The sequence below is a fragment of the Sabethes cyaneus genome, chromosome 2 (genome assembly GCF_943734655.1).
Source record: "Sabethes cyaneus chromosome 2, idSabCyanKW18_F2, whole genome shotgun sequence".
NCBI classification, from domain to species: Eukaryota; Metazoa; Arthropoda; class Insecta; order Diptera; family Culicidae; genus Sabethes; species Sabethes cyaneus.
This window is the reverse complement of record NC_071354.1, coordinates 151,061,810-151,088,911: the sequence shown is the minus strand read 5'-3', so window position 1 is coordinate 151,088,911 and position 27,102 is coordinate 151,061,810. Positions and strand designations below refer to the sequence as shown.

Genomic DNA, 27,102 nt, shown 5'->3' with positions numbered 1-27,102 from the left:
AACTCTAGAACAACGTTGAAAATTAACAAGCTTTAACAAATATTTTGAACATTTTTTTCACAACCGTCAAAACTCCCTGGAAGTTTTTTAGAAAAATACGAGACCTTGAAATTTTAGTAACATTGATTTCATTCATGAGTCCGTTAAATATTCTTACGTACCAATTTTTAACCAATTACAAGAATTCAGCCTATTTTGTCGGGTAATTTCGAAAAATGCCCCTGGTTAGGTTTCCTACTGCTTTTCGCCAACGCGATTGCATACAAGCTTGTGCAGAAATTAGAAACTAATCAGCATTCAAATCATTCAGGTCAGAATAGAAACATTTAGTTGGGAAAGTAGATTGTAGACCCGCTAGTATATTGAGATTGAGCAATATGTAACGATATCAATATGAATTTTGATCCAAGAGTTCTCGAAACATTTGTTTGTGAATGAATGTCTGTCCTCTGTGCGTCAAGTGTCTGCTGAATTATATAACTTATACCTTAAAATGAGTTAGTTGTCACAAAATACACTTCCCTAAAACACACTTCAAAAAAGAAATTGCACTACATGACATCGTAACTAAAAAAATTCGAAAACTAATCAAACTAACTGAACGACTAATTTTTTGCTCACTGAAGAGGCACTGTCCCCCACGCATGCGCACCGTCAAGCGTCGCCAATATTCATTCAAAGATAAACACTGCATGCTTTATCCACGTTTATCCGACCACCGAGCTCGTACGGTGGTATTGAGGTGGCACAGAATACCGTTGAGTTGTAAACAAATAATCAGCTGTATTAGTATCGCACACAGCCCATTCGAACTACGAAGTGTGGTAGGTATGCGAATGCGATGCATAATGGATTGCACTAGTCACCTGCCATGATAGTGCATCGACCATACAGTATTTATTTTGTACACTATCTCTCGTCTAGCGTTGATAAGGAAGAAGCATAGCTGATAGCACTTAAAATTACAACATTTCGTTCCGGTGCTCCGGTACATATACAAAGCGAGAAGTATTTACTGTTAGTGTTGATAAGTGTCAGATTTCGCAATTGCTTTTGGCCTAAAATTTTACGGACAACACATGTTTTCAACACTTGTACTGGACGACGGTTTGCGTGACCTAGTTCCAGCTCGATCGATTTTATGATTTGGTTCGGTGTTCCAGATTCTCGTTACAGCCTGAAAAATTAGTAGGACAAACCTGTGCTGTGATTGGTGCTTGAATATATTAGCCAGAATAAGTAAATCGAATTTCTCTCAGCTGGTGTCGAGGTTGGCGTTATTAGGCGTGTGTGTTATTTTTAGGCAGTGTTCTGAACAAAACCGTTAATTTTTTACAAGGTTGGATTTTCGTGATGTGGTTAAGGTGATATCCGACATCTAGTAGAAGCATTTCAACGTTGATCCAAGAAGACGCACGCACGTTGAGCTCTCGTTCAGGCCGTGGTTTTCGGGTGAGTAAATGTCGTACACCGTGCAACGAATTCGCCTTGATTCGTTCAAGTTCAAGTGGAAAAGATTATATAAATAATGTCAACACTGTGTCCGTGAAGATGTGCTAATCATGTGAAAATTGTGTGTTTCGCTTCAAGTCAACCACAAGTGCAGTTTGTTGATTACTGCAACTAGTAGTTGTATATGTGCATCAAAAACTAGCAATGCTTCTGTTACTACTGATGGACGCGCTTGTTTAATTGCAAAATGATAGTACAACCAGTATTGAAGCTTCTGACTAATTTAGGATTGTGCCATGTAACTGATATTTAATCTCACATTTCTTACATACCCATTTCTATCAGTAGAAGTGTTTATGTTGATGCAATATAAATAATGTGAAATCTAGTTACGTAACGTAACAGTTCGAACCAGGTCAGAAATTGTGATTGAAAAAAAAACAATTAGATTGTTGCTTTCCGCATAGAGGAAAGGTCGTCATTTCACCCCAAAAATAAACATTCGTAGCTAAGCTCAAAATTTTCAATGGACGTGATAGTGAACAAACCAACACTCAAAAAATGAAATAAATAATTAACCTCTAATCATATTGTGTATACACATTGGGGTTGCTGTACAACATTCAATTTCAATTTCAAAGGGCACGATTAGTTTGAATGTAGATTTACTAACCCAAGTTGTTTATTCTAGAAAAGAAAACTCAAAAAGTTTAACGAAGCTCACTATACACCACGATTTATTCCATCACTTCAAAACAAAACTACCATAAAATGGGTTAACATTGATCATCCCCCCAATGAACGTTGACCAATTCAGGAAAGTTTGCAGAAGTTGTTCATTTCACTTATTTATCAGAATGGTCTAACTCAGCGGTTCCCAAATGGGGGTTCGCGAACCCCCAGGGGTACGCCAAAACTTTAGTTCGTTTCAGAATAGTATAGGGAAATCCGTCAGGGGGTACGCGAACCGAAAAAAGGTTGGGAACCGCTGGTCTAACTGATCAATGTTACCCCGACGATTAAAGTTACCCCGTTTTACGGTAACTCAAAATAATACAGTGAATATTACCCACTAAATTCTGATAACATTCATTCATCTTCCAATTAATATAAATAATTGGAAAAACTAAATACGCACAGTTTCATTATCTCCATGAACTCTTTATACACGCAAAATATTATTGAAATCTTAGAGGATCATGCCAATCTCTGATCGAGTTGGTGCGAAATCCGTCTCATTGAAAGTTCGAATTCCGCTGTGGTCATTGACAGACAGAAATATGTTAAACAATACATGCTTATTTTGTTACAAATATGTTCTGCAATGACAGTTGCTGATTTAAGGTAAGGGATTTACAATTGCAGGCTGGCGATCTTGCCCTGTAGAGAGCGGTTCATTTTGCCCCAGAAGGAGATGTATGTTTTAAGAGCAAATTATGGCAATTACATTGCATGCATAATTTCTGTTCACAAGTAAAATCAATCCCACTGTGACTCATTTGTTGAATGGAAAACTTTCAAAACAATGATTAAAACCTTATTTCATGACTGCGCCCAGTTAGTTTCGAGGTACAATACTAGTCTAACAAGCCAATTAGCTAATCGTCGTATGTTCGAATTTCGGTTCGGTATTGCTGCTAGATGAATCCCCTCAATGTTGTTGCCCTAGCCCTGTAATTGTCCAGAATAGCCGGCTGCGAAGTCTGTCGGTAAAGAAGGGTCAAGTCTTAACGTTTAAACCCAAGGGTTTGCTTTTGAATTGGTCGGTGCTAAGTCAGACCGGACCAAGTCGCAAAATTTGAAAAAATTAGTTAATAACAGCAAACAATCAAGAATTTTCTAAGCTATATTTTACTTTGATCAGACTACATAAATGTTGCAAACAGCCAGAATTATGAGATGATTTCGAACGATTGATACGCATAAATCATACAGAACAGCAAACTTTGAACGCATTTTTCTCGAAATCAGAGTTTTGTCCCTTCGTTCGGTCTAAGACACCGATCAATTATGAATTTGTAAAATAAAGAAATGTTGGCATAAATAATGAACAGCGCAAAAGGGACACCCTAAGTGTAAATAGGAAAAATCATGGGTCTTAAATTTTAAAGGAACAAGTGCACAAAATTTGCCAAAAATCGAAGCACTTTTAAGTTTCGATAGTACTGCTTTCATGGAATTGTTGTGTATATTCTTTGAAAGACTAAGATGCTTTTTAATTTGTTTACTTTTTCTCTATGTAGACGATGTTCGCATCAGATGTTTTTGGTTTTAAACGAAGTTGATAAATTGATACCGCATACAACAACAGCCCTTGTTTAGGTTTTCTACCGCTCTTCTTTTCTACTGAGAGATAAAGTTGCCAGTCGGCGAATTATATACTGATAAGAGGCCATTTAGTTAAGAAAGAAATAGATATTACCCGTCCTTTATTTGTGGGTGATTTCTCAGTAGATTATAGTTCAAAGTAAGTAAACAAAAAACACAACGCATTAGCACTACGAGAGACTAGAAAATCAAATTTCATATTCCAAAATAAAAATAAGTTCTTCAGAGATTCAAGTTCGCTCCACATAATCACATATCACAGTGAATTATAATCTATTACAATTTTCTCTCCACTTTTGTGTGTAGCATAAAATACGATTCTCATCGTACATTCAAAAACTGCCGCACTAAGTTGGGTGAACGAACAGGAAAAAAGGGAAACATGTTCCTAACGGCGACGCAACACGTGGTCCTTGCGGCGGCGGCGGAGGCTGCCTCTTGCCTAAAACAATACGCTCCAAAGTGCTCAGCGACTGTGTTGGTGTGCAAACAGCAGCAGCTCTACGGCCGCTACAGTGTCGCCATCAGGGGAAAATGTCACAATCGCGACGCGGTATTACAACGCGGGACAACAACTGTGCGACCAGTTGCTTCTGATCTTCGGTGCACGCAGGAGGCAGTCTTTACGGGCTGTTTCGTCGGATCTAATCAACAGCGGGGTAAGTGTAAAGTAACGATAAAGTGGGTGCGCAGGAAGATTTGGATAATCACCTTTGATTAAGTACCCTTCGTCAAGATATCGCATTCGTCAACGTAATCGGTGTCGGTGTCAGACACGGATACGTCTGCCATGCATTAACTTCAGATTGCTTCATTTTTTATTTATTTTCAAACATTGTAAAAAATTAGGTACTCTAACTTAACCACATTGACAATTTTAGAATTTTTAGAGAAACAAAAATTTAAATTGAAGGGTACGTAATTATAACATTTCCAAATGCCTGCATATTTTCCACCGTCGATGATCGTGTAAATTCGCCAATTGTTTTCTCGAACGCTAAGCTTGCAATTATTCAGAATTATATGCAAAAGTGATAACGATGATAATGACCATGATGATTGCCACCTTATTTTACCATTATCTGACAAAATTGCACAGCAAGTTGCAATGTTGGTTAATGTATGTTATCAGTTCTATGGATTGTCATTCAGTAACAGGTTCAAAATTCGATAAGAGTGATAGAGTAGAGCCAAAAGTGCACCGAAGGGTATTGATATTTAATTGAAATCAGTTTCGTAGGATTAACGATTCAGTTTCTAACTCTGAACATTGATAAATATAAAAAATGGCACCATGATAAAATGTAGGGCTGTCATAGAGTTACTTTTGTAGTAAAATCTCTTTTAGCGAATGCTAATTTACGCTTTGATTACATACGGCGAATAGCTCAAATATGACCAGACGAAGAAGTGCTAATTGTATCGCAAATACAAGACATCTGTGTTTAAATGACAGAAATATCAACATCGTCACCGCAATCAATAAGTTTTTTGTGTACAAGCATTTAACGAGTGAATTAAACATAAATGCATTTATTTCCAAACCACTTTGTTTTTGTAGAAAATCATGTTTTCTTAAATTCTATATTAACACCAAATATTGCGGTGTCTGATATATGATTACTTTTGACCTAAAATGGAAAATATAGTTTAAATTACGCCGATAAGGGGTACCATTTTTTAAAACTAGATCACAAAATTGTATAGTAATCTCTTTTGGCTTATAATGAATCTGTCTATCAGTTAAATACTTTAATGCTTAATGCAGGATGGCCACACAGCTTCCTAAAAACATCCCAACTTTTTCTGATATTTTCCCGATATTTTCCAGCCTGTTTAACGGTCTTGTGGCATGACTTTGTACAAGCAAATATCATGAAATCTTGGTTTTGTAAAAGGTGTTTCATATCAAATTGCATCAAGGAAAGACTCTGTAAAAAATACCTAGTTGACCGATCCTTTTCAAACTCTCAGACAATCAAATATAGCCCATTAATAAACCTTTGGCATATTTATTTCATTAAACTTCAATACCATAACCGTATGCTCGCACCTTACGCTTAACTAAAGCAGTCATCGCCTACCACACTCAATTAGAAGAACTAAGCAATCTAAATACCGTCCATCTGGTTTGGGACCCTGGCCATTCTGGGCTGATAAACTAGCAAGATCTGGAGCAGAAAAGCCGGTTTTCGGTCCGGAACCTGCTTTACCAATTGCGGAATGTTGGATAAAACAAAAGATTCGATCTTGGTTTTCATCTGAACATGAACGTTATTGGAAAAATCTTGAAACTTGTCGACAAACGAAAAGTTTCATTGTTAAGCCTTGTGAGAAGGTTGCGACATTTCTTTTGCAACACTCTAAGGTAAACTGCAGTATTCTTGTCAGATCTCTGACTGGTCACTGCAGACTTGATTATCATATAATTACGATTCATTGAACTGAATCGTTTCATTGTAATTTATGTGAATCCCACTACGAAACATCATATCACGTAATTTGCAACTGTCCTGCAGTAGCACAATTGCGTCATAGGATCTTTGGATCCTACGTCTTAAATGAATCGGATTTAAGGAAACTAAAATTACGAGACATTTTGATGTTTCTTACCGAAAGCGGTATTGAGCTATAAGCCCGTATGAATAAAAGAGTTAGAGCAAATGCTCCCATACGATTTAAACGGGAAAAGCAAAGCAAACTGTTTTATTGATACGGCCTATAGGCTCTTATTTATCATGAGCATACCCCCCAGGGGGTGTACTATTGATGAGTTAACTACCAAGGATTGCAGTATCCCATCGGGGGTTCAAAAATCTCACGGTATGTATGAGTTGACTGAAGTTTTTGGAGCGTCTTAGTAGAATACGAAACCTAAAAATAAAAAAAATAAGAAAACTTATCCAATTTAATTCTACTATGTGTATTTTATTCAATGACAGATACCTCTTCCGGCCGGCTTCCTCAGTGTCTGTTTTCGAACGTTCGAAAACAGACACTGAGGAAGCCTGCAAGTCGTAGGCGAAATACGTATCTGTCATTGAATAAAATACACATAGTAGAATTAAATTGGATGTTTTCTTATTTTTTTTATTTTTAGGTATGTATGTGTTTGTGTTTGTCCAAATTCTTCATCCTTCTCTTCCTATTCCTTCTGTTTCCTTCCCGTCCTCATCAGGTAAATGATGACACGGGCAAGATGGGCAAGGCACAAATCTTCTACATGATTGTGAGGAACGTGCCGCTCGAGCCAATGATGCTCATACCTGTTACGCTTAACTCCACTCATAAGGTTCTGTACAAAATCTGGCTGCAGCTTCTTCTGAACGGAAACCCGCTTTTTTTACACGTCTTCTTCAGATTTGACCTCCTTGGGATGCTTCCGTAGTGTTCGCTGCATAATAGCCCAGTATTTTTCGATGGGCCTTAGTTCCGGTGCGTTGGGATGATTCATGTCCTTGGCTCCGAAAGTGACCCCGTTGGCTTCGTACCATTCCAGGGCATCTTTAGAATAGTGACACGAAGCTAGATCCGGTCAGAACTTGTGTTGCTTCAACTGAGGAAGCAGACGATTCTATAGACACTCTTTGAGGTAAATCGGCTTGTTTACAGTACCGGTAGTCAGGAACGGCGCACTCCGTTTGCCACATGAACAGATCGCTTACCAAATCATGTATTTCTTGGCAAACATTGAAAGTTTGTGCTTCCTTACTTTCTCCGAAACATCAAACTTGTACTGGGCGGGGAAGAACATAAGCTCCGCAAGCTGCCGGAAGTCCACCTTGACGTAAATCTTATTATCCATGGTGAGGCCAATGAGGCTTCGGTAGCATCGGGGTGTATAGTTTTCGGCCCGTGACTTTCCCACCGTATTTTGCCGTTCGTCACGATTTGGAGCCTTCTGCACTTTGCACGATGCAGTCTCTCTCGGTCCTTAGGCCTCTGAACGAAAGACTTGGACAGATTCAACTTTTTGGCCACATCCCTGACCGAAGCATTGGCATTCCGTTTAAATGCTTTCACGACACTAATAAAACTACACTAATAAACGCATTTCTCTTTCCGTTCGATGCTCAGAGTTTCCTAGTAACGATTAATCACACGGCTCGCCGTTGAATGCACAATTTTCTAATTTTAGAAAAACTGATTGCGATAAAAATATACACCCTTATTCTGTATTTCGAACGAGTCTTTATTTCGTTCGACTTGTTTCGAACGAGTTGTTTTGCCCATTTGATTTTGCTAGCGGAATGTAGAATACCATCCACTTTTGTTCAAAATACCAATACGTTCGAAATACAGAATACGGGTGATAATGTAAACAATACACTCTAAACTGCTTTTACCTCAATTTTCAAGAGAAAATATCAAATGGGTAATTTTCATCAGCGTGTTTTGCGTGATGCAATTTGATGTGAGACACTATTTATTGTTTAGTATTGTTTATTGTTTATTGTTTATTTTCTATGGAGTAGGGAAAAGCCCTCGGGAGTGATACTCTATGTCGTTGTATCTTCTCCCGTGGGCACAAAACCTCTCATCTTTTAACTGTACAACAGATAACATGTCATCCTACAGTACAACATTGCTTATATACTATCCTATGCGCTAATTCACAAATAATACACCTAATTTATACACACTGAATAAATACTTATGAGGCAGATATAACAAGACAAAAATTCTTCTTTAACGTAGCACGAGAGACATTGAAATCGAATTCTTCATTACAAACGTTAAACACGCGACATACACTTACTAACGGTTCATTGTGGCCGTAGTTTGTGCGAGAGCCAGGGATGAACAGGAGATTATTACGACGTAAATTTCGAGGCCTCACATTGAAATTGAGACGGTTAAGCAAATCGGGGCAGTCAATATCCGAGCGAATTAGATCGGCAACAAAGGTAGCCTTAGCAACATCGCGACGAACGCTTAGCAGGTCAAGTCCAGCTAGCTGACATCTACTTTCATAAGAAGGTAAGTTGTTAGGACCATTCCATGGAAGGAAGCGAAGGGCAAACCGCAAGAATTTGTGTTGAATTGCTTCAATTTTCTGAATGCCATTTTGGTAATATGGTGCCCAGATAATAGATCCATATTCCAAAACTGAGCGGACCAGAGAACAGTAGACTGATTTAAGACAATGGACGTTTTTGAATAATTTAGTTGCACGAAACATAAAACCTAGAGCGCGCCCAGCCTTTGCAGAAATGTAAGCGATGTGTTCTTTGAAGGTAAGCTTAGTATCCAATAAGATGCCTAAATCTTTGACTACAGTTACTCTATTCAATATTTGGCCAGACACTTTATAATCGTATGGCAATAGAGAGCGTTTTCGAGAAAATGAGATGACAGAGCATTTCGAAGCATTCAAAACCATTCGGTTGGTAACGCACCATGAGTAAAAGCTATCCAGTTGCTTTTGAAGAAAGATTTGGTCGTCTATGTTTTGTATAATATGAAACAATTTAAAGTCATCGGCATAAGATAATTTCTGGCATTCAATAGGTAGGTGGATATCATTCAGGTATAGTAGGAATATTAAGGGACCTAAATGACTTCCTTGCGGAACACCAGATGTTACGGCAAAAAATATCGATTGAGAGTCACCGATTTTTACTGCCATCTTGCGGTCATCCAAGTACGAGCGTATCCAATTCAGTATGGAGCCGGAAAATCCAAAACGTTCAAGTTTAGCAATTGCAATTTGGTGGTTTAGTTTATCAAATGCAGCAGAAAAATCTGTATATATAGCGTCAACTTGGAGACGTTGTTGCAGCGCACGGATGATTGCAGATGAATACACCATAAGATTAGTGTTTGTAGAGCGCTTAGAAATAAACCCATGTTGTTCCTCCGCTATAAAATTACGGCAATAGTGAGTAAAAAAGTCGAGTGTAATCTTTTCGAACAATTGGGAAACGGAGCTCAGAGACGCGATTCCACGGTAGTTGCAGCAGCTTGCCTTATTTCCTTTTTTGTGCACTGGAAAGACGAAGGATTGCTTCCAGCATTTTGGGAAGGTATCTGAGCCGAGTGATAAATTGAACAGGTACGTTAAAGGAACAGAAAGGCTATTTGAGCATTTTTTGAGTACGATTGCAGGGATTCCATCTGGGCCAGAATTGGTGGAGCATTTCAGTTTGGCACAGGTACTACTGGTTGTTTCGTTTGAGATGTTGGGATGCATGGTTAGTGATATGTGACATGGGACATTTGCGGAAGCCAGTTCTACTTGATCACTAGTTAAAGTTTCGGAAACAAAAACACTGCTAAATTGTTCGCGAAATAAGTCGCAGATACCTTGAGTGGTGTCAGCTGTATTATCACCGAAAGACATGGAGGTGGGCAAACCGGATTCTTTTTTCTGCTCATTCACGAACTTCCAAAACATTTTTGGGTTGCTTTTCAGACTTAGTTGCACTCGGCGTTGATAAGCTCGAAAAAGTTTTAGGTTGAGGTTTTTATAGCGTTTGTTGGCGGAAACGTAGTGTGATCTGGTGTGAGCTGTACGATGCTTGTTGAACTTTTTCAAGGCAGATCTTTTTAGTGATTTGAGATGTCTAAGTCGATCATTCATCCAAGGAAGCTGAGGTACGGGTCGAAGTGTCCTTTTGGGTACAAATTGATCAATGGCGTACAGGACGATATGCGTAAAAACCTCAGCGGCTCTGTCAATGTCTTTATCGTCAAAAATGTCATTCCAGTCTGTTTGTTCAATGAACTGATTAAAGGCACGGAAATCTGCAGCGGAGTAGTCGTAAATTAGAGGCTCAGATATATCCTGGTACACTAGTTGTGTGCATTTCGTAATCGTTATTTGCAAAGGAGGGTGGTGCTTGCAAATCTTGACAAGCGGAGCTGGCGCGGTCGTGATCGAGCAAGAATTTAAGAAATCCGAGCTAACGAAGCATAAATCAAGGATACGATTATTCGAGTTAAACACTTCATTAATTTGGCAAACCCCGGCTGTGTTGTAGACATCAATCATATCGGATATACTGGGACGAATTGAAGAGTGGCTAACATCGGGATATAAATAGTTTGATGAGCTGCGTGTCCACCGTATTCCAGATAAATTAAAATCGCCTAATATGATTATCTGGTCATTCATCTGCAGTTGTGATACGACCCATAAGAGCGAAGCAGAATGATGAGCAATATAAGTTACGTCATTGATGCGATCGGGTGGTATATATAAAATGCACAGGTAAATATTACGTTCAGCGAGCGAAATGGCGATCCAGATCTGTTCAAGCATAGCACAATTTGGGGGACAGATCTCTTTCGCTTTGATGTGGGAACGAACGGCTAAGAGAACGCCGCCACCGTGTTTTTTAAGACTGTTAACCGCGTTACGGTCTTGCCGAAAAACGCTATATGAAGGAGTGAATAATTGATGTGAAGATGTATTATCATTCAACCACGTTTCGGTAAAGGCAAAGATGTCATACGTATCATCCGAACAAGCTATATAGTAATCACTAATGCGGGTGTTCATCCCTCCAGCATTTTGATAGAATATCGAGATATCATTCATACCAACGATTCTGCTACTGGACGATGGTTGTATCGTTGAGGAGGGTAGCGGGGACTGAACGGATGAGGGGAATCGACTGTGCGCTGTGCTGGCATGTGCGAACTGTTGATTAGATATCTGCGTGGAGCGGGGGACCGAGCTATTGCATTCCGAGTGTCGGTGACTAGTTGTAGTGGTGGGTATATGGTTTGGTTGAGCGGTCGGTAACGGTTGCCTACAATTGGGCGCTTCTCTAAAAAAGGTGAGATTGTCACACCTATTGGCCAAAATAGTTCTGAAAAAATTGCATTTTCGAATTGGGCAGGAACAGAGATTTTAAAAGATACGTATGATAGTGGCATAAAGCTTGCGCGATTCTGACGTATAAGTTTGTGACACTGAATTTGGTGCGGATTACAATTGGTCTTACTTGCTATGTACATAATAATATTATCTTCCGTTTCATATGGTTGAAATTTGGTAACATAGAACCAATTTTGATTTACAACTGAAGGTGCCACAGAAAGAGTAACAGCGGTCGGGTTGGTCATGTGGCTACGATCATACATACTACTTACATTCAAATTATCCGATATACTACCAGATGCTGTTCGATAAGATGGTGACGGTTGAGCATAATTTCCATGTGTTCTGGCGATCGAATACGTAGGCCGATTTGTGTGTATAACTTGTAGAGAAGCAATAGTCGTGTTTCCAGCAGCAGTAGCAGGTGCAAAATGGTTAGCGTTGTTTGTCTGGGTCCTAGCCGTTGAGATGGTTGAGAATGGTTGGTTGGTAGAAACAGCAGTTTGCAGATTGAAATTGAAGCCGGTAGCTTGGTTGGTGACTGGCAGAGGGCGAGGTGGAAACGCAGTGACGGGCGTAACAGTGTTGGCGTAGTTGGTGGGAATAGCAGTTTGCAGATTAAAATTGAAGGCGGTAGCGTGGTTGGTGGTTGGCAGAGGGCGAGATGGTAGAGCAGTGGCGAGCGAAGTATTGTTGATGTTGGTGTTCTCGGTGGCAGTGGGATTGGCGGTGACGTTAGCGTGCAGCGGTGGGACAGCAGTAGTGGTCCTGGTATTGGTTTGAGCGTGCGGTGTACTAATGGTGGGAGCTTCGTTGACTAGTGCAGGTAGAAGCATACCAGCGACATTTGATTCAGTGATTGGAACGGGTTGTAAGGCTGGCTGACTGAGTGGAACTTGATCCGGATTATCATTGTTTACATTGGACTGATTAGTGCTGGCAGTGACGGTAATGTTGCTTTCTGTAACGGTGGCGATTACGGTTGAATTTTCAGTAACGTCCATATCTGAAACAATGGAAGCTATAGTGGTTGGCAAGATCGATTGGGTAACTGGAACGTCAACTCTCTGGATTTTTTCGGGCTGCAGGACTGATGGTCGTGAAGCGCTGCTTGTACGGGGTCGTTTATTAGTATCTTCGAATACTGAGTCGAACAGGCTTGTAAGATTCAAACTGAAGTCGTCTATACGGTCTTGGAATGTAGCCGGAATGGAGTTGTTGGGTGACGCATTAGAGGCAGCTTGCTGACAGCAGCTTGGTCTGGGCATGTTGTTCGAGTACATGCGACAGAAAGACTGCATTGTATCCATTAGACCAACTATTAATCGTAAAGCTGAGGTGGTACGTTGCAGGATGAGGTTTATAGAATCACTCGAGGTTGTGTTCCTGTTGCTGGGCTCGCGGCACTTTGGACATAACCAGCATACCCCGGCATTTTCGCGAATCGATTTCGTGTGTGAGTTATTTAGATTGGCACATTTCAAATGCCAGTTAACAGAGCAGAGTGCACAAGATATTTTTGCCTTCTGCGGGCCAGATGGACAAAAGCAGATAATTGCGTCGCACACGTCTGGATTTGCCATTCTTACTAGATGTGAAAAGCAAGCGGGCAAACAATAGAGAGCAAGCGGTTGTATGAAAGCAAATATCACTGCGGGTTTTTGTCGGAAATATGGGTACAGAGAGACAAAATTTCACTATTTCCATAAAAAGCACTCAAAGAATTCACTGGTTATCGAAGAATTACGGCGAAAACGTTGGTAAACTTTGAAAAAATTAGAAATTATTAGCAGAGTAATTTAGTAAACAAACTCAATTAACCGTGCTGCCAGAAATTTTTTCAATCTTCAAGTGTTACGCAACATCGTCCAACATGAGCCATAAGAGAAAAATTGAGTTTGAATACGGTTATAATTTGCTCTCAGTATAACCTGGCTCAAACCGCGAATCACGTAACTTATCAAATGTAACTATATAACCTCATTTTCCGCTTTTTTTCTTCATGTCTTGTTTGGTCCTAGGCATACTATAAAACACCTTTGTCTCGTTATTTTCTTCTGTCATTCCTTTGGTCTATCGAAAAGCCTCTTCTAGCACTCCTTTTGATAAATTTTCTGATGCCACCAGTTCCGAAAACGTCATTTTTCAGTCCACAATTGCAGATTACTTGCCAAACAAAGAATTTTTTCGTGAATTTCGCGGCTTTTTATTTTGCACTCGTTTTTATCCATGAATTTGTTCGATGTCACGGCGAGTGACAATTGTCGTATTGAGTCGCGTGAATCGCAGAATAAGGGCAATTGCGTGCTAACTACCTTGAATTCACGTAAATAGTGCGGGATATGTTGGATGGAAAATATTCATATAATTTTCCCACTAGTTTCGACGTGAAAATTATTTTGACTGTAGGATTACGAAGGTTCAACAATTTTTGCCGCGTCTTTCGATGACGATTTCGGACTCTGTTTGACAAGAACCGCTCCTTTGGAATGAGTTTTAGGAGCAGCTATCTTTACTTTTCCGCCACTTCCGGGTTTTCCGTTATTGGTCAGACGTTGTTCAAATTGTTTGAGTAGATCACGTACTGTGAATTTGGGGTAATTCAACAGGTCAACTAACTCACGAGCGGATAGCCCGGGATCTTCATGGCGAATCTGCAAGTTCTGGTGACGCCATATAATTCTACAATCCTACAATTGCCTACTGTGGTTTTAGTACACTCTTAACATATTTCAGTAAAACTGTAAAAAAACTGTTCATAAAATAAATAACTTGTACAGATTTTTTCTTGACCAACCTTTACTGGCTGAACACAAGAGGCACTGGAAGCCACAACAAATTTGCAAAAACTCTGGCAACGAAATAATTGCAAAAACAATATAGTCACTCAAAATTTACTGTTCGCTGCATAAATGTGCCAAGAAAGAACAATTTGGGAAAGGAAAACGAAGGTTGTCCACCAAACCCACTGTCCAAAAACTGCATGTTCCTTGCTGTAACGCACTCAACCGGTTATCGAAGACCATATTACAGGCTGTTTATCCAATTTTCAAATTCATTCATTGTTTTCTTCTTTACGAAAACACAGTTAAGCAGCTTTAAAGTACTTAACAAGTTTCTAATGAAGTTCAGTGTTAAACGTTCCGCGTAAAAAACCGCATAAATTCCAAAATTCGCGTAACAAATCAAAAATTCATGCAAAATTTTTTTGTGGATTTCAACACTAGGCGAAAAAATACACTTATTGGGCACAACTGCGTAAATTCCAAAAATCGCTGTAACTCAGAAAAAAATTTACAAAATAAAGATTTGTTTTCATATAGGTAAGACAAAACATTAAACGCCAAACCCTGTTCTTCTGCCAAGAATCTTGAAAATGATAAAACATTTCGTCGTTTAATATAAGATAAAATATAGTTGTTAACCTGATTCTGATTAAACGACATTGAATACCATGAATGAAATAACAATGACATTGGGTATTTATAGACAAAACATTTGCTATCCGTAATGGAATAGTGAATCAAATCATGTGAAGCTCGTTTTGGTAGCTCACCATTTCCACGTGACACAATAAACAAAATCGTTAACTAAGCTCGAAGTTTGGAGGTTTTCTGCTCTTCTTTTATTGGTTCACCGGTTTCTGTAGCGGCAAACTTCGGCTGCGCGTACGCATTTTTGTTTTCGGTGACGCAGGTTAATGATGGTATGTTTTGATATTTTTGTCTACAATTTTTAATGTTCCTTCGCGAATTTATACTATTAACCTTCAGAGCAGTAATCGGACTGTGGTAGCACCAGCGCAGACATTGGGTCACCTTCAAACGGTAATCGGAAATATTTGTTACTGAAGTGCACTTAAAATTTGAATTGTAATCGTGTAACTGTTAACCAGTGCCTTACCAGTGTGATCGTGTCTCGTGGGCAGGAATTGCATAGGAGCTGGCAAGGCTTCTGGCAGGCTTGCAAATTAGGAGAAGCCACTGTTGCACTACCTATCACTGATTCGTGGGAACTTTTTGATTAGGACCACGATACGTTTTTCTTCAATTGAATTAGTTTGTGTTTTTGAAGTTCAACTGATGCATTAAAAGTAATTTTATTCGAAAGCGAAAATACTATAATTCGAGAATCGACAATAAAGATCTACGTGAGCATTTTAAAGTTCAGGTTTATGAATCAATTATGTTTATACAATTTCAATTCAATTTAGTAAACTGCACAAATATAAAATAGATTTGGGAAAATAAGGAAATCTAGTCGTATTTGTAATTTAAGCACACGATATCATAACCACAGACGAACAATCATAAATTGGTCGTTAAGCTAAAATCCGGTTTAATAAATAAAATATGCATGATTATCAGGGCTGGCATTGATAACAGCGACCCATTAGTCTTCATTTCAAGATCCACTGCTCAACCAGTATCGATAGCAAGGGTGACCGCCAGCAAAGGACAAATTAGAAATATGGCTACTCACGTTAAGCCCCGCTTGATCGCCGTGGAAGAAGCTCGACGTTTCATGGTCGATTGCTTCGTCAAATCGAAGACACCTTTGGAGCACGCCAAGCAAATGGCAGATCTACTGGTGGAGGCCGACTACCGAGGACACTTCAGTCACGGTATGAACCGGTTGGAAATGTACATCAATGATCTGCATATAAATTCCTGCAATGGAGCAGCAGTGCCAACGGTGTTGAACGACACGCCAGCGGCAGCATGGGTCGACGGTAATAATGGCTTGGGAGCTGTAGTAGGTAACTTTTGTATGGATCTCGCCGTCAAGAAAGCTAAGGAAGTTGGTGTAGGGTGGGTTGTTGCAAAACGTAAGTATTTTCCTCGATTAACCATTTAACCAACCATTAATATTTCTTCAATTAAAGGGTCCAATCATTATGGTATTGCTGGATGGTACACGTTACGTGCAATGAAGTCGAATTGCATAGGTATTTCAATGACTAACACATCGCCATTAGCTAGTCCAACCAGAAGTAAAGAAGCCGCTCTAGGAACCAATCCATTGTCTGTTGGTGCTCCAGCTGAAAATGGAGACGGATTTGTACTAGATATGGCGACAACTGCTGTAGCTGTAGGAAAGGTTGGTGTCATTCATCGACTAACCATATGTATACATTATACATTATGTAAGATGATATATGTTTTTATTGTTAGATTGAAATGCAACGCCGCAAAGGTGAACCGATTCCGGTTGGTTGGGCACAAGATCCATCTGGTCATCCGACCACAGACGCGAACGTCGCCTTCGATACCGGCTGTCTGATGCCGCTGGGCGGCACAGAACTTACTTCCGGCTACAAAGGTTACGGTCTCTCTGCGATGGTGGAAGTTTTCTGTGGTATTATGGCCGGATCTAACTATTCTACCAAAGTGCGGAAATGGACTCATGCCGGTGCTGACTCGGAAGCCAATCTAGGACAATGTTTCGTAGCGATCAACCCCGGCTGTTTCGCACCCGGTTTCGAAACGAGGATGTCCGATTTAAATAGTATTTTGCGGAACATGCCTAGGGTAAGAGTGCACTAGCAGGATTGGTAACATATTCGCATAACAAACTCTGTATTTCATTTTAGACTGATGAATCGAAGCCGGTTTTGGTGGCTGGAGATCCGGAAAAGAACCATATGAAGAAAGTAGATGAGGAGGGAGGGTTGGCCTATCATGAAAATCAAATCAAAACGTGCAACCAGCTGTCCGAACGGTTGGGAGTTACTCCAATTGCATTCGTTTGAAATATTAAGCAAGACATTGCTTAAATATTCTAAATCTGCCTACCTGCCTGATATGAATGTTAATTCTTTATGCTCGTTAATTGAGTATTGGGCTATAATGTTGATACATCTTCCGCATCACCCGCCAAGATGATTTGGGTTTAGAGAAAGTTAAAACCAAAAAATCGTTTGCTTTTGGCTTTCAAGCCTGCTATGGGATTTATCCCCTTTTCTTCATTCCCCTCTCTTTGGGTCAGCATATCTCGTTGAAATATACAAATTTTATAAACTATTTTTGAGCGCCTTAGTAGAATCCCCGAGTTAACAAGGAACCGAAAAGAAAAAGCCTTTTAATTCTACTACTCTAAATATACAGATCTACAAATAGAGCAGTCCCACGTGAAAAAGGGACATGACAAAATTTGAGCCTTTCTGATTTGACTGAAACTTTGGTGCTTGATGGGAGAAAATATGCACTTATCATAGATATTGGCATCATTTTGATTCAAGATACTTGTTTAAAACGGGTTTTAAGATAGTCAGCGTATACTGTTCTACAGCCTCCTTCAAGGGCAGGAGTAATTTAAAGAGCAAAATAAACAATACGGGTCCCAAGCTATTGCCTTGCGGCACACCAGATTTATTTATTAACGGGGAACCTTCGAGCCAAGTTTCACTTGCAAGAGCTTATTGCACAAATACAAGCTAAGCAAAGCTTTGGGTTATGAACGTCCTTATAACTTGATCCTTCTTTATCGACAGACTTCGCAGCCGGATAATTAGAGTACAGGATAATTACAGTCCCACTGACTCTAGAACTGCCCAGCCTAGACTCGAACTTATGGGCTAACTGGGTGGTTACGAATACAAGCAATACTTTAGAAATTATACTAAGGATTCAAAATAAAAAAACAAAATAGTCTAAAGAAGAGAGCCTAAGAAGGTCAAACTTCTCCACCAACACTAGCATGCCCAGGCTGGGCCACACTGGAGCACGTGTCTCACCTTCTATAATAAATTTAATGTATAACAAAATAATTTCTCAATATGTAAACGTCCGAAGTCCGAAGTTGTCGATTCAATAGCTCGTTATTAATAAAAAAAATTAATTGCGCTAAAAAAGATTCTACTTCAAGTCAAATTTTAACTATAATTTCGAGTCCAATTTAAGTCAATTTTCAAGTACGATTTAGAATTTAAATTTAATTTTCATGTCCAATCACAAGTTTAATTCCAAATCCAATTCAATGTCCCCAATTTCCAATTCTAAGTCCAGTTTCCAGTCTAATTTCGTTCCAATTTAATCTCCAATTTCAGGTCCAATTTTGAGTGCAATTTAATGTCCGATTATGTAAGGCCAAATACAATTTTAATTTCATCTGCCGTTTGATATTCAATTGAGGTCTAATTTCAATGCCTTATTTTAAAGCCAATTTCTAGTCTATTTAAATTTCTATTTCACTACCGACTTCAAGTCCAATTTCAAATGCTATTAAGGTTCAATGTCCCCTCCCAGTTGACCTCGAGGTATGTTGCTGGCCTAATAAGCCAGTCGTCGTATGTTCAAATCTTGGCTGGTTGAGGCTGTTAGAGTCAATAGGATCGTAGCAACTGATCCTGTAATTGTCCTGTACTCTAACAGCTGGCTATGAAGTTTGTGGTGTCAAAAAACAGAAACTCAAGTTTTGATGTTTCTGAGGGGTCAGTCCCGGTGTAGTAGTTAGCATTCACGCCTTTCACGCCGAGAACCCGGGTTCAAATCCCAACCCCGCAGAATGACCCAAGCTGTTAAAGTGACTATAATCTAACAAAAAAAAACTTCGATAACGGAATGTAGCACCTAGGCTTTGCTTTGCTTTGCTATTGAGGTTCAATATCATGTCCAATTACAAGCCTAATGTCAAATCAAATTTCAAACTGCAATTTAAGCGTTATTTCATTTCCATTTCCATTTTACGCCGAATCCCAAGCCTAATTTAATTCTTATTTCACCTTCGTTTTAAAGCTAAATTTAAGTCTAATTTTAAGTCCAAAGTCCTGCCAATCCAAATATGAATTTAATTCCGATTTCAGCTCCGATTTATGGTGTAATTTCAAGTCCAATTGTATATCCGACATCAAGTTTTATTTCAAGTCAAATTCAATTCTGATTTCAAGTTCAGCTTCAAGCCTAATTTGAGCTCAACATCTAGTCTAATTTAATTCCAATTTATGTTTGACTCAAAGTCCAATTGCAACATCCGATTCCGGTCCTGTTTAACGGGAAATTAGCAATCATTAACTTCTCGTCGGAGAGCTCAATTTCGGAAGCAGTTTTTGGGCCCAAAAGCGGGGTTCTTTTGTAAAAATGTAAATACTGCATTCTTCTTGTCAATCTGTACAAAGCGAATATATTTTTATAAAAAGAATTTTTGTTTCAAACAAAAAAACTGCTTTTGAAATTAGCTTAATCGATGACTGCTAATTTCACCTTAAAGTCTATATTTTAGTTCAAGATTGCCCTCATTTTAAGCAAAACGTCCGAATCCAAACCCAAATGCTAATCTAATGTCTAATCTAAAGTTCAATTTTATGTTTTATTTTAAATCCAATTCAAAATTTCACGAGTGGGTCAAGACTGGAACACACGTCACATATTCTCTATAGAATTTAATGTAATAAAGTCCTAATAGTGGAACTCCCAACTTTGGAGTTGTTAACCTAATCGACCGGAATTTTTGCGATAAATAAATAAATAATACGGGCTTCAAATGGTGAGTTGACAACCTGGAAGGAGCGTCAAATACAGCTCTGGTCCTCACAAGCTCCCGCCTCACGCCTCCACGAGTCATATGATACCAAATGCGGCGTAGCCTGGGCAATGTTGTCAATCTGACAATAGCGAAGTGAGGAGGTGCGACGCGAATACTGGCGCGGTAACCATAGCATGGCGGTAGAGGAAATGCTTCGTCAAACACGAGCGTCTGTTCACCAAGGAGGTGCGGCTCAAACAGCGTCTGTTCTCCATGTTAGGGGCGGCTGATTATTATACTCGTCCTTATGCCAGCAGGGACTCTAAACAGTGCTGTGCACGATGGTCCTCCGGCGAGACAGGGGGTTAGGGGCAGGCCCAACAAGCCGCCCTGGAAAACTAAAAGTTACCAACAACGAAGAAGAAAATAGGGATCGGAACAATCGGCGTTGACCCACGCGACGAAATAAGGACTACGATTGGAAACTCGGGACATGGAATTGCAAATCGCTCGGCTTCCCGGGTTGCGATAGGATAATATATGATGAATTACATCCCCGAAACTTCGAAGTCGTAGCACTGCAGGAACTTTGCTGGACAGGACAGAAGGTATGGAAAAGCGGGCATCGAGCGGCTACTTTCTACCAGAGCTGTGGCACCACCAACGAGCTGGGAACCGGCTTTATAGTACTGGGAAAGATGCGCCAGCGTGTGATTGGTTGGCAACCGATCAACGCAAGGATGTGCAAGTTGAGGATTAAGGGCCGTTTCTTCAATTACAGTATCATCAATGTGCATTGCCCACACGAAGGGAGACCCGATGACGAGAAGGAGGCGTTCTACGCGCAGCTGGAGCAGGTGTATGATGGCTGTCCGCGACGGGACGTGAAAATCGTCATCGGTGACATGAACGCGCAGGTAGGACGGGAAGCTATATATAGACCGGTAATCGGGCCAAACAGCCTGCATGCCGCAACGAATGACAACGGCCAACGATGCGTAAATTTTGCAGCTTCCCGCGGAATGGTAGTCCGAAGTACCTTCTTCCCCCGCAAAGATATCCACAAGGCCACCTGGAGATCACCAGACCAACGAATAGAAAACCAAATTGACCATATTCTAATCGACGGTAAATTCTTCTCTGATGTTATAAACGTTCGCACCTACCGCAGTGCGAATATAGATTCGGATCATTTCCTAGTTGCAGTTTGCATGCGCTCAAAACTCTCGACGGTGCATAACACGCGTCGAAGTCGTACGCCGCGACCCAACATCGAGCAGCTACGAGTCACCGGAGTTGCCCAGGAATACGCGCGGCAGCTGGAAGCAGCGCTACCAACGGAAGAGCAACTTGGCGCAGCAACTCTTGAAGATGGTTGGAAAGGCATTAAGACCGCCATCTGCCATCGACGAGGATGCTGCAATACCGTACGAGGGCGAATGTGGATCGATATAAACAAGCACGGAACAGGCAAAACTCAGTCTTCCGGAGGAAAAAGCGCCAACAGGAAGATCGGGATCGCGAGGCGATGGAAGAACTGTACCGTGCTAACGATAAACGGAGGTTCTACGAGAAGTTAAACCGCTCGCGCAAAGGCCATGTGCCGCAGGCCGATATGTGTCGAGACTCAGACGGTAATCTTCTCACGAACGAACGTGAGGTGATCGAGAGGTGGAAGCAGTATTATGACGAGCACCTTAACAGCGATGTAGCTGAACATGGAGGTGACGATATGGCAATAGATCTTGGAGCACGTGCAGAAGACGACAGAATACCAGCCCCTGACCTCCAGGAGGTAGCAGAAGAGATCGGTCGGCTGAAGAACAATAAAGCGGCTGGGGCTGATCAGCTACCCGGCGAGCTGCTGAAATACGGTGGTGACGCACTGGCTAGAGCGCTGCACTGGGTCATTGTCAAGATTTGGGAGGATGAGCTACTACCGGAGGAGTGGACGGAAGGCATCGTGTGTCCGATCTACAAAAAGGGCGACAAGTTGGATTGTTGCAATTACCGCGCAATCACACTGTTGAACGCCGCCTACAAGGTACTCTCCCAACTTTTATGTCGTCGACTATCACCATTTGCAAAGGAGTTCGTGGGGCAATATCAAGCGGGATTCATGGGTGCCCGTGCCACCACGGACCAGATTTTCGCGCTTCGGCAAGTGTTGCAGAAATGTCGCGAATACAACGTGCCCACGCATCATTTATTCATCGACTTCAAATCGGCGTACGACACGATCGATCGAGATCAGCTATGGCAGATTATGCACTACTACGGATTTCCGGATAAACTAACGCGATTGGTCAAGGCGACGATGGATCGAGTAATGTGTGTTGTTCGAGTATCAGGGGCAGTCTCGAGTCCCTTTGGATCTCGAAGAGGGTTACGGCAAGGTGATGGGCTTTCATGTTTGCTGTTTAACATCGCTTTGGAGGGTGTGATAAGAAGAGCGGGTATAGACACGAGTGGCACGATATTCACGAAGTCCGTCCAGCTTCTTGGTTTCGCTGACGACGTTGACATCATTACACGTACCTTTGAGAGGATGGCGGAAACGTACATCGGACTGAAAGCTGAAGCCAAACGGATAGGACTTGTCATTAATGTATCGAAAACAAAATACATGAAAGGAAGAGGTTCTAAAGAAGTGAATGCTGACCTCCCTCCCCGAATTCATTTAGACGGTGATGAAATCGAGGTGGTAGAAGAGTTCGTGTATCTGGGCTCACTGGTTACCGCAGACAACGACACCAGCAGAGAAATACAAAGACGCATTATGGCAGGAAATCGTGCCTACTTTGGACTCCGTAGGACGCTGCGATCGAACAAAATTCGCCACCGCACGAAGTTAACAATCTACAAGACGCTGATTAGACCGGTAGTCCTTTACGGCCATGAGACATGGACTATGCTCGTGGAGGACCAACGCGCCCTTAGTGTTTTCGAACGGAAGGTGTTGCGCACCATCTACGGCGGAGTGCAGATGGAAGACGGAACGTGGAGGAGGCGAATGAACCATGAATTGCATCAGCTGCTTAGGGAACCACCCATCGCTGCCACTGCAAAAATCGGTCGCCTGCGATGGGCTGGGCATGTCGTGAGGATGTCGGACGACTGCCCGGTTAAAAAAGTTCTCAATAACGATCCGACTGGAACGAGACGGCGGGGCGCGCAGCGAGCAAGATGGATCGATCAAGTGGAAGGCGACCTGCGGACCCTACGTAGACTACGTGGCTGGCGAATTGCGGCCATGGACCGAGTAGAATGGAGACGACTTCTTCGTACAGCAGAGGAAACCACGGCCTGGAGCTGATTAAAGTTAAAGTAAAAATAAATAATACCGTAATTACGTAAAAAGATCTACTTTCCTACGATTACTTGGAAATTTTCTATCCAAAACTTACTTTTAAAAGGTTGGTGTCTCGCGCGCTGTTTAGGTCTGGACACGTCAGTGTCCACCAATAAAAATGAAAGCCAAACCATTGCAATGCATTGCCGGATATAGTATAATTTCTCAGGTAAATCAGGTAAATCAATCATGTTTGTTCGTTATACTCAATCATAGTAAGTGATCTTCTGTTGATTCAAATTATTTTACTTAATATTTACAACACTTCTTAGGTATATTCGTTTAGCTAGGATTATTGACCTCTAGTTGTAAACCCTTCGTCCTCGTAACGATTTACAACTGGACAGCTGAACCGCTTCTTCAAACCGCGAGAGTTACAGTCGGGCTAGTGTTAAAAGAACTACCGGCGTTGTTCGGCACAGTGATTTTCGACTAATTAATCTATAATAAATTTCTAAGAAGTGGCTCAATTTTAGGACACGGAATGGTAGATTCTGAGGAAATGGCCTTCTGGCTTATGGAATTCTGGTAAGTGATTTTCAGGGGAATGATATGCAATCACAGTTTAATCGTGCAAACCAAAAATACTCCTGCTTTTCATATATATTGTTATTTTCCATACGAGAACCTGCCAAACGAGAAATAAAATCGAAATAATTTTTTTTACCGCTTTTCGATCATTATATTGTTTGAACTTTCATTATGTGCTAGAAACGTTAAAACTACGTACACTCATTTTTCGAGTTCTTTAGGCTATAGAGCGCGAAGACCATTATTTTTTTATACAGAAGATATATAATTCTAATCACGTGATTCAGATTTTGGCGGGAACAAATTAAAAAAATCTAGATATCTAAACTGATAGAGTACACAGCACTACGTCCCCTTCCGTGTGGATACAACCTCCGTTTTCTAAAACTTAAAACACATAATAATAAGGTTCTAGGTACTTGAAATCTTTCATTCCAATGTCAGTTCCATGTTCGTTTTCGTATCATCACAGCCAATTGTTGTGCAAAAGACGATACCTCTAGGTGGTTTGTATTTATTTCAGAAATTTATGCTAACAATTTTCATTAATTTTGGTTATTGTGCATTTATGATCACTTAAAATTAAAAAATGAATATGCAAAAAAGTATAGTGATTGTACAATAGCTTTTATAGGTACGATCTAAAATAGCTTGATACACAGAAACTGTTTGTTACTTAATAGGTATTACTCTTCAACACTCTGTGTTCTGTGATATGTTTACTATTTATTTAAACATTTATAGAACATAAGAATGATTACAATTATTGCATAATTTTCAGATTGATAAAGATTTACTTACTCGATATAATGCCGGTAAAATCTGTATGTTGCGTAAAAAGCTCCACTGAACAACAGGCACCCTTAATAACAACATTCGGCACAAAGGATGCGAATCAATATAAAAAATATACCGCCGGTCTGCCACTCGATAGAATGTGTCAAAAAGCTCACTTCAACCGTTCTGGCAGCGGAACAGTGTTATACTGGTATCAGTGTTATACACCGCCAAAGTATATCATGAACGCATAGGTACCAGCATAGCATGAAGCATAACTGCATAACATGGTTTGACCGCCCGTGTAAATAACACGAGCATTGAAATGACTGAATCTTTTATTTAGATTATTATAAATATTTTATGAAGTTTTTGACCTTCCGATGTTAAACAACTGAAGGGGAGGTCACCTAAGTAACAGTAATACACCAAATAAGTTAGAATTTAATATTCATGGAAAGTAGTCATTTAAGAGTACTTTTTTATTACGAACGCATTCATATTCAGATCCAGAGTTCAGATTAAAAATGTTCAGATAGAAATAGGTTATTCCAGCGAGGGTGCCCGGTATGTTCTTTTACCGTCAACTGTAGGGGAACTGGGGGGAAAATGAACACCCTTAGCAGTTTCGCCATTTGCTTCCCCAGGAACCAACCAAATGCTGAACGCACTACATGAATTGAAAGCTGGATTCATATTCCACGTAGCAAAATATAAAGATGTTTGAAAAAGGACGATTTGTCATGAAAAATTCCTTATTTTCGAAAGCGTCACATTCGAGCCTGATTTTTTTCGTGTGGGTAAAATGAACATGGAGTAAGGGCAAAATGAACATGTCATAGAAAACTAAAGTTAACATGCAGTTTGGATAAATTAAACATTATTTTACCTTATCATTGTTCTACATAAGCTGTAGATATTCAACAAGGCTGGTGAAATTAAAATAGGACTCCACAAAGTTAGCATAATGAATCTTCGCCACGTTCATACAATGCTAGACTTTCAACTCGCTTCATCGGGCATTTTCCGTCATTTTTCGAGACACTCGATTATTTTTATTGATTGAATTGTAATTAGGTCCTGACTGCTGATAAATAGAAAATAAAACATCATTATACACATTGTTCATTTTGCCCCCATAGTGAAGTGTTCATTTTGCCCCCAAAACACCAATTGTTTTCTAGTGTTTATTATAAACAAACAGTTGATAAATATATTTGGAATTTTCGACAGAACCGCAGGACAGTGATAAGCAAACAACACAAAATGATACCAATAGTCGAAATGTAATTTGTTTCGCCAAAAAAGCTTATATACTATTAGCGGAAATTACCATCGGCGTCAGATTTCAATGAATATTTTTTACTTTTTCAATTTTTTTCACATTAGAAAGCTTATGATCACCACATATTGTCTCAAACAGCTTGAAATGAATGTCTTAATATACAAATTTTCCTCACAGTAAAGTAGAAAACAACTTCCTCCATTGCTTAGCCTGATAAAATATAGCTTTACTTACTTACTTATGTGTCCATGTCCGCCGGTCCGGCAGAACAAAGGGATGAAATCAGAGATCTCCACTGCTGACGGTTACCCGCCATGGCTTTTACCTGTCGCCAGGACAGGTTCTCGTCTACAGCCCGGATGTCGTTGGCTAAGCTCCGTCTCCATGAGCCTCTGGGTCTGCCTCTTCTACGCTGTCCTTGTGGATTCCAGTCGAGTGCTGCTCTGCAAACCTCGTTCGCTCCTTTCCTCAAGGTGTGTCCGATCCACTTCCACCTACGCTCACGAATTTCTGTGGCTATCGGCCGTTGATGACACCGACGATGGAGTTCCTCATTGGATATCCAATTATCAGGCCACCAGGCACGAATAATATATCGCAGGCACCGGTTAATGAATACCTGCAGTTTTTGCGTTGTCTCCGCTGAGACGCACCACGTTTCGCAGGCATACAGCAGTACGGATTTAACGTTTGAATTAAAGATTCGGGTTTTCGTACGTAGAGTGATCTGGTTTGAGCGCCAAATGTTTCGCAGACCTGCAAAGGCACCCCTGGCCTTCCTGATCCGTGTGGCTATATCAGTCTTGGTACCACCATCGGGCGTTGTTTGGCTACCAAGATATTGAAAGACGGCTACCTGCTCAACTAGTTGTCCCGCTACTGTAAAGTTGGTGGAATTGTCAGTGTTCACTACCATAGACTTAGTTTTCGCTACATTGACTGTGAGACCTGCTGCCTGGGAGCTCTCGGAGAGGTCGTCTAACTTGCTCTGCATATCGTTTCGGCGTTGTGCGAGCAAGACAATGTCGTCGGCTAGGTCGAGGTCATTTAGCTGCTCCATCGTTAGAGGATTCCAAGGCAATCCTC

General features: G+C 40.6%; 2 protein-coding genes across 3 annotated transcripts in view; one reads left to right on the top strand and one right to left on the bottom strand.

Moving 5' to 3' along the window:
- LOC128734735 (ADP-ribose glycohydrolase OARD1-like) overlaps positions 1 to 24,858 on the bottom strand; it is a 33,117-nt gene extending 8,259 nt beyond the window's left edge. The window contains exon 1 of the mRNA XM_053829065.1: positions 24,756 to 24,858. Within this exon, the coding sequence (XP_053685040.1) occupies positions 24,756 to 24,830 (75 nt within the window). The 5' untranslated portion in view covers positions 24,831 to 24,858. The remainder of the gene's footprint in view (positions 1 to 24,755) is intronic.
- Positions 953 to 17,595, top strand: LOC128734734 (uncharacterized oxidoreductase YjmC). 2 transcript variants are annotated; one of them, XM_053829064.1, is made up of 7 exons: positions 953 to 1,239; positions 1,304 to 1,452; positions 4,087 to 4,439; positions 16,005 to 16,436; positions 16,494 to 16,708; positions 16,783 to 17,139; positions 17,202 to 17,595. In XM_053829064.1, exons 3-7 carry the CDS (start codon positions 4,163 to 4,165, stop codon positions 17,358 to 17,360), a joined length of 1,440 nt encoding a protein of 479 aa, XP_053685039.1. In that variant the 5' UTR covers positions 953 to 1,239; positions 1,304 to 1,452; positions 4,087 to 4,162; the 3' UTR covers positions 17,361 to 17,595. The 2 variants fall into 2 exon arrangements, with proteins under 2 accessions (XP_053685039.1, XP_053685038.1); XM_053829063.1 differs by having other exon boundaries at positions 953 to 1,452.
- Positions 24,859 to 27,102: the final 2,244 nt, after the last annotated feature.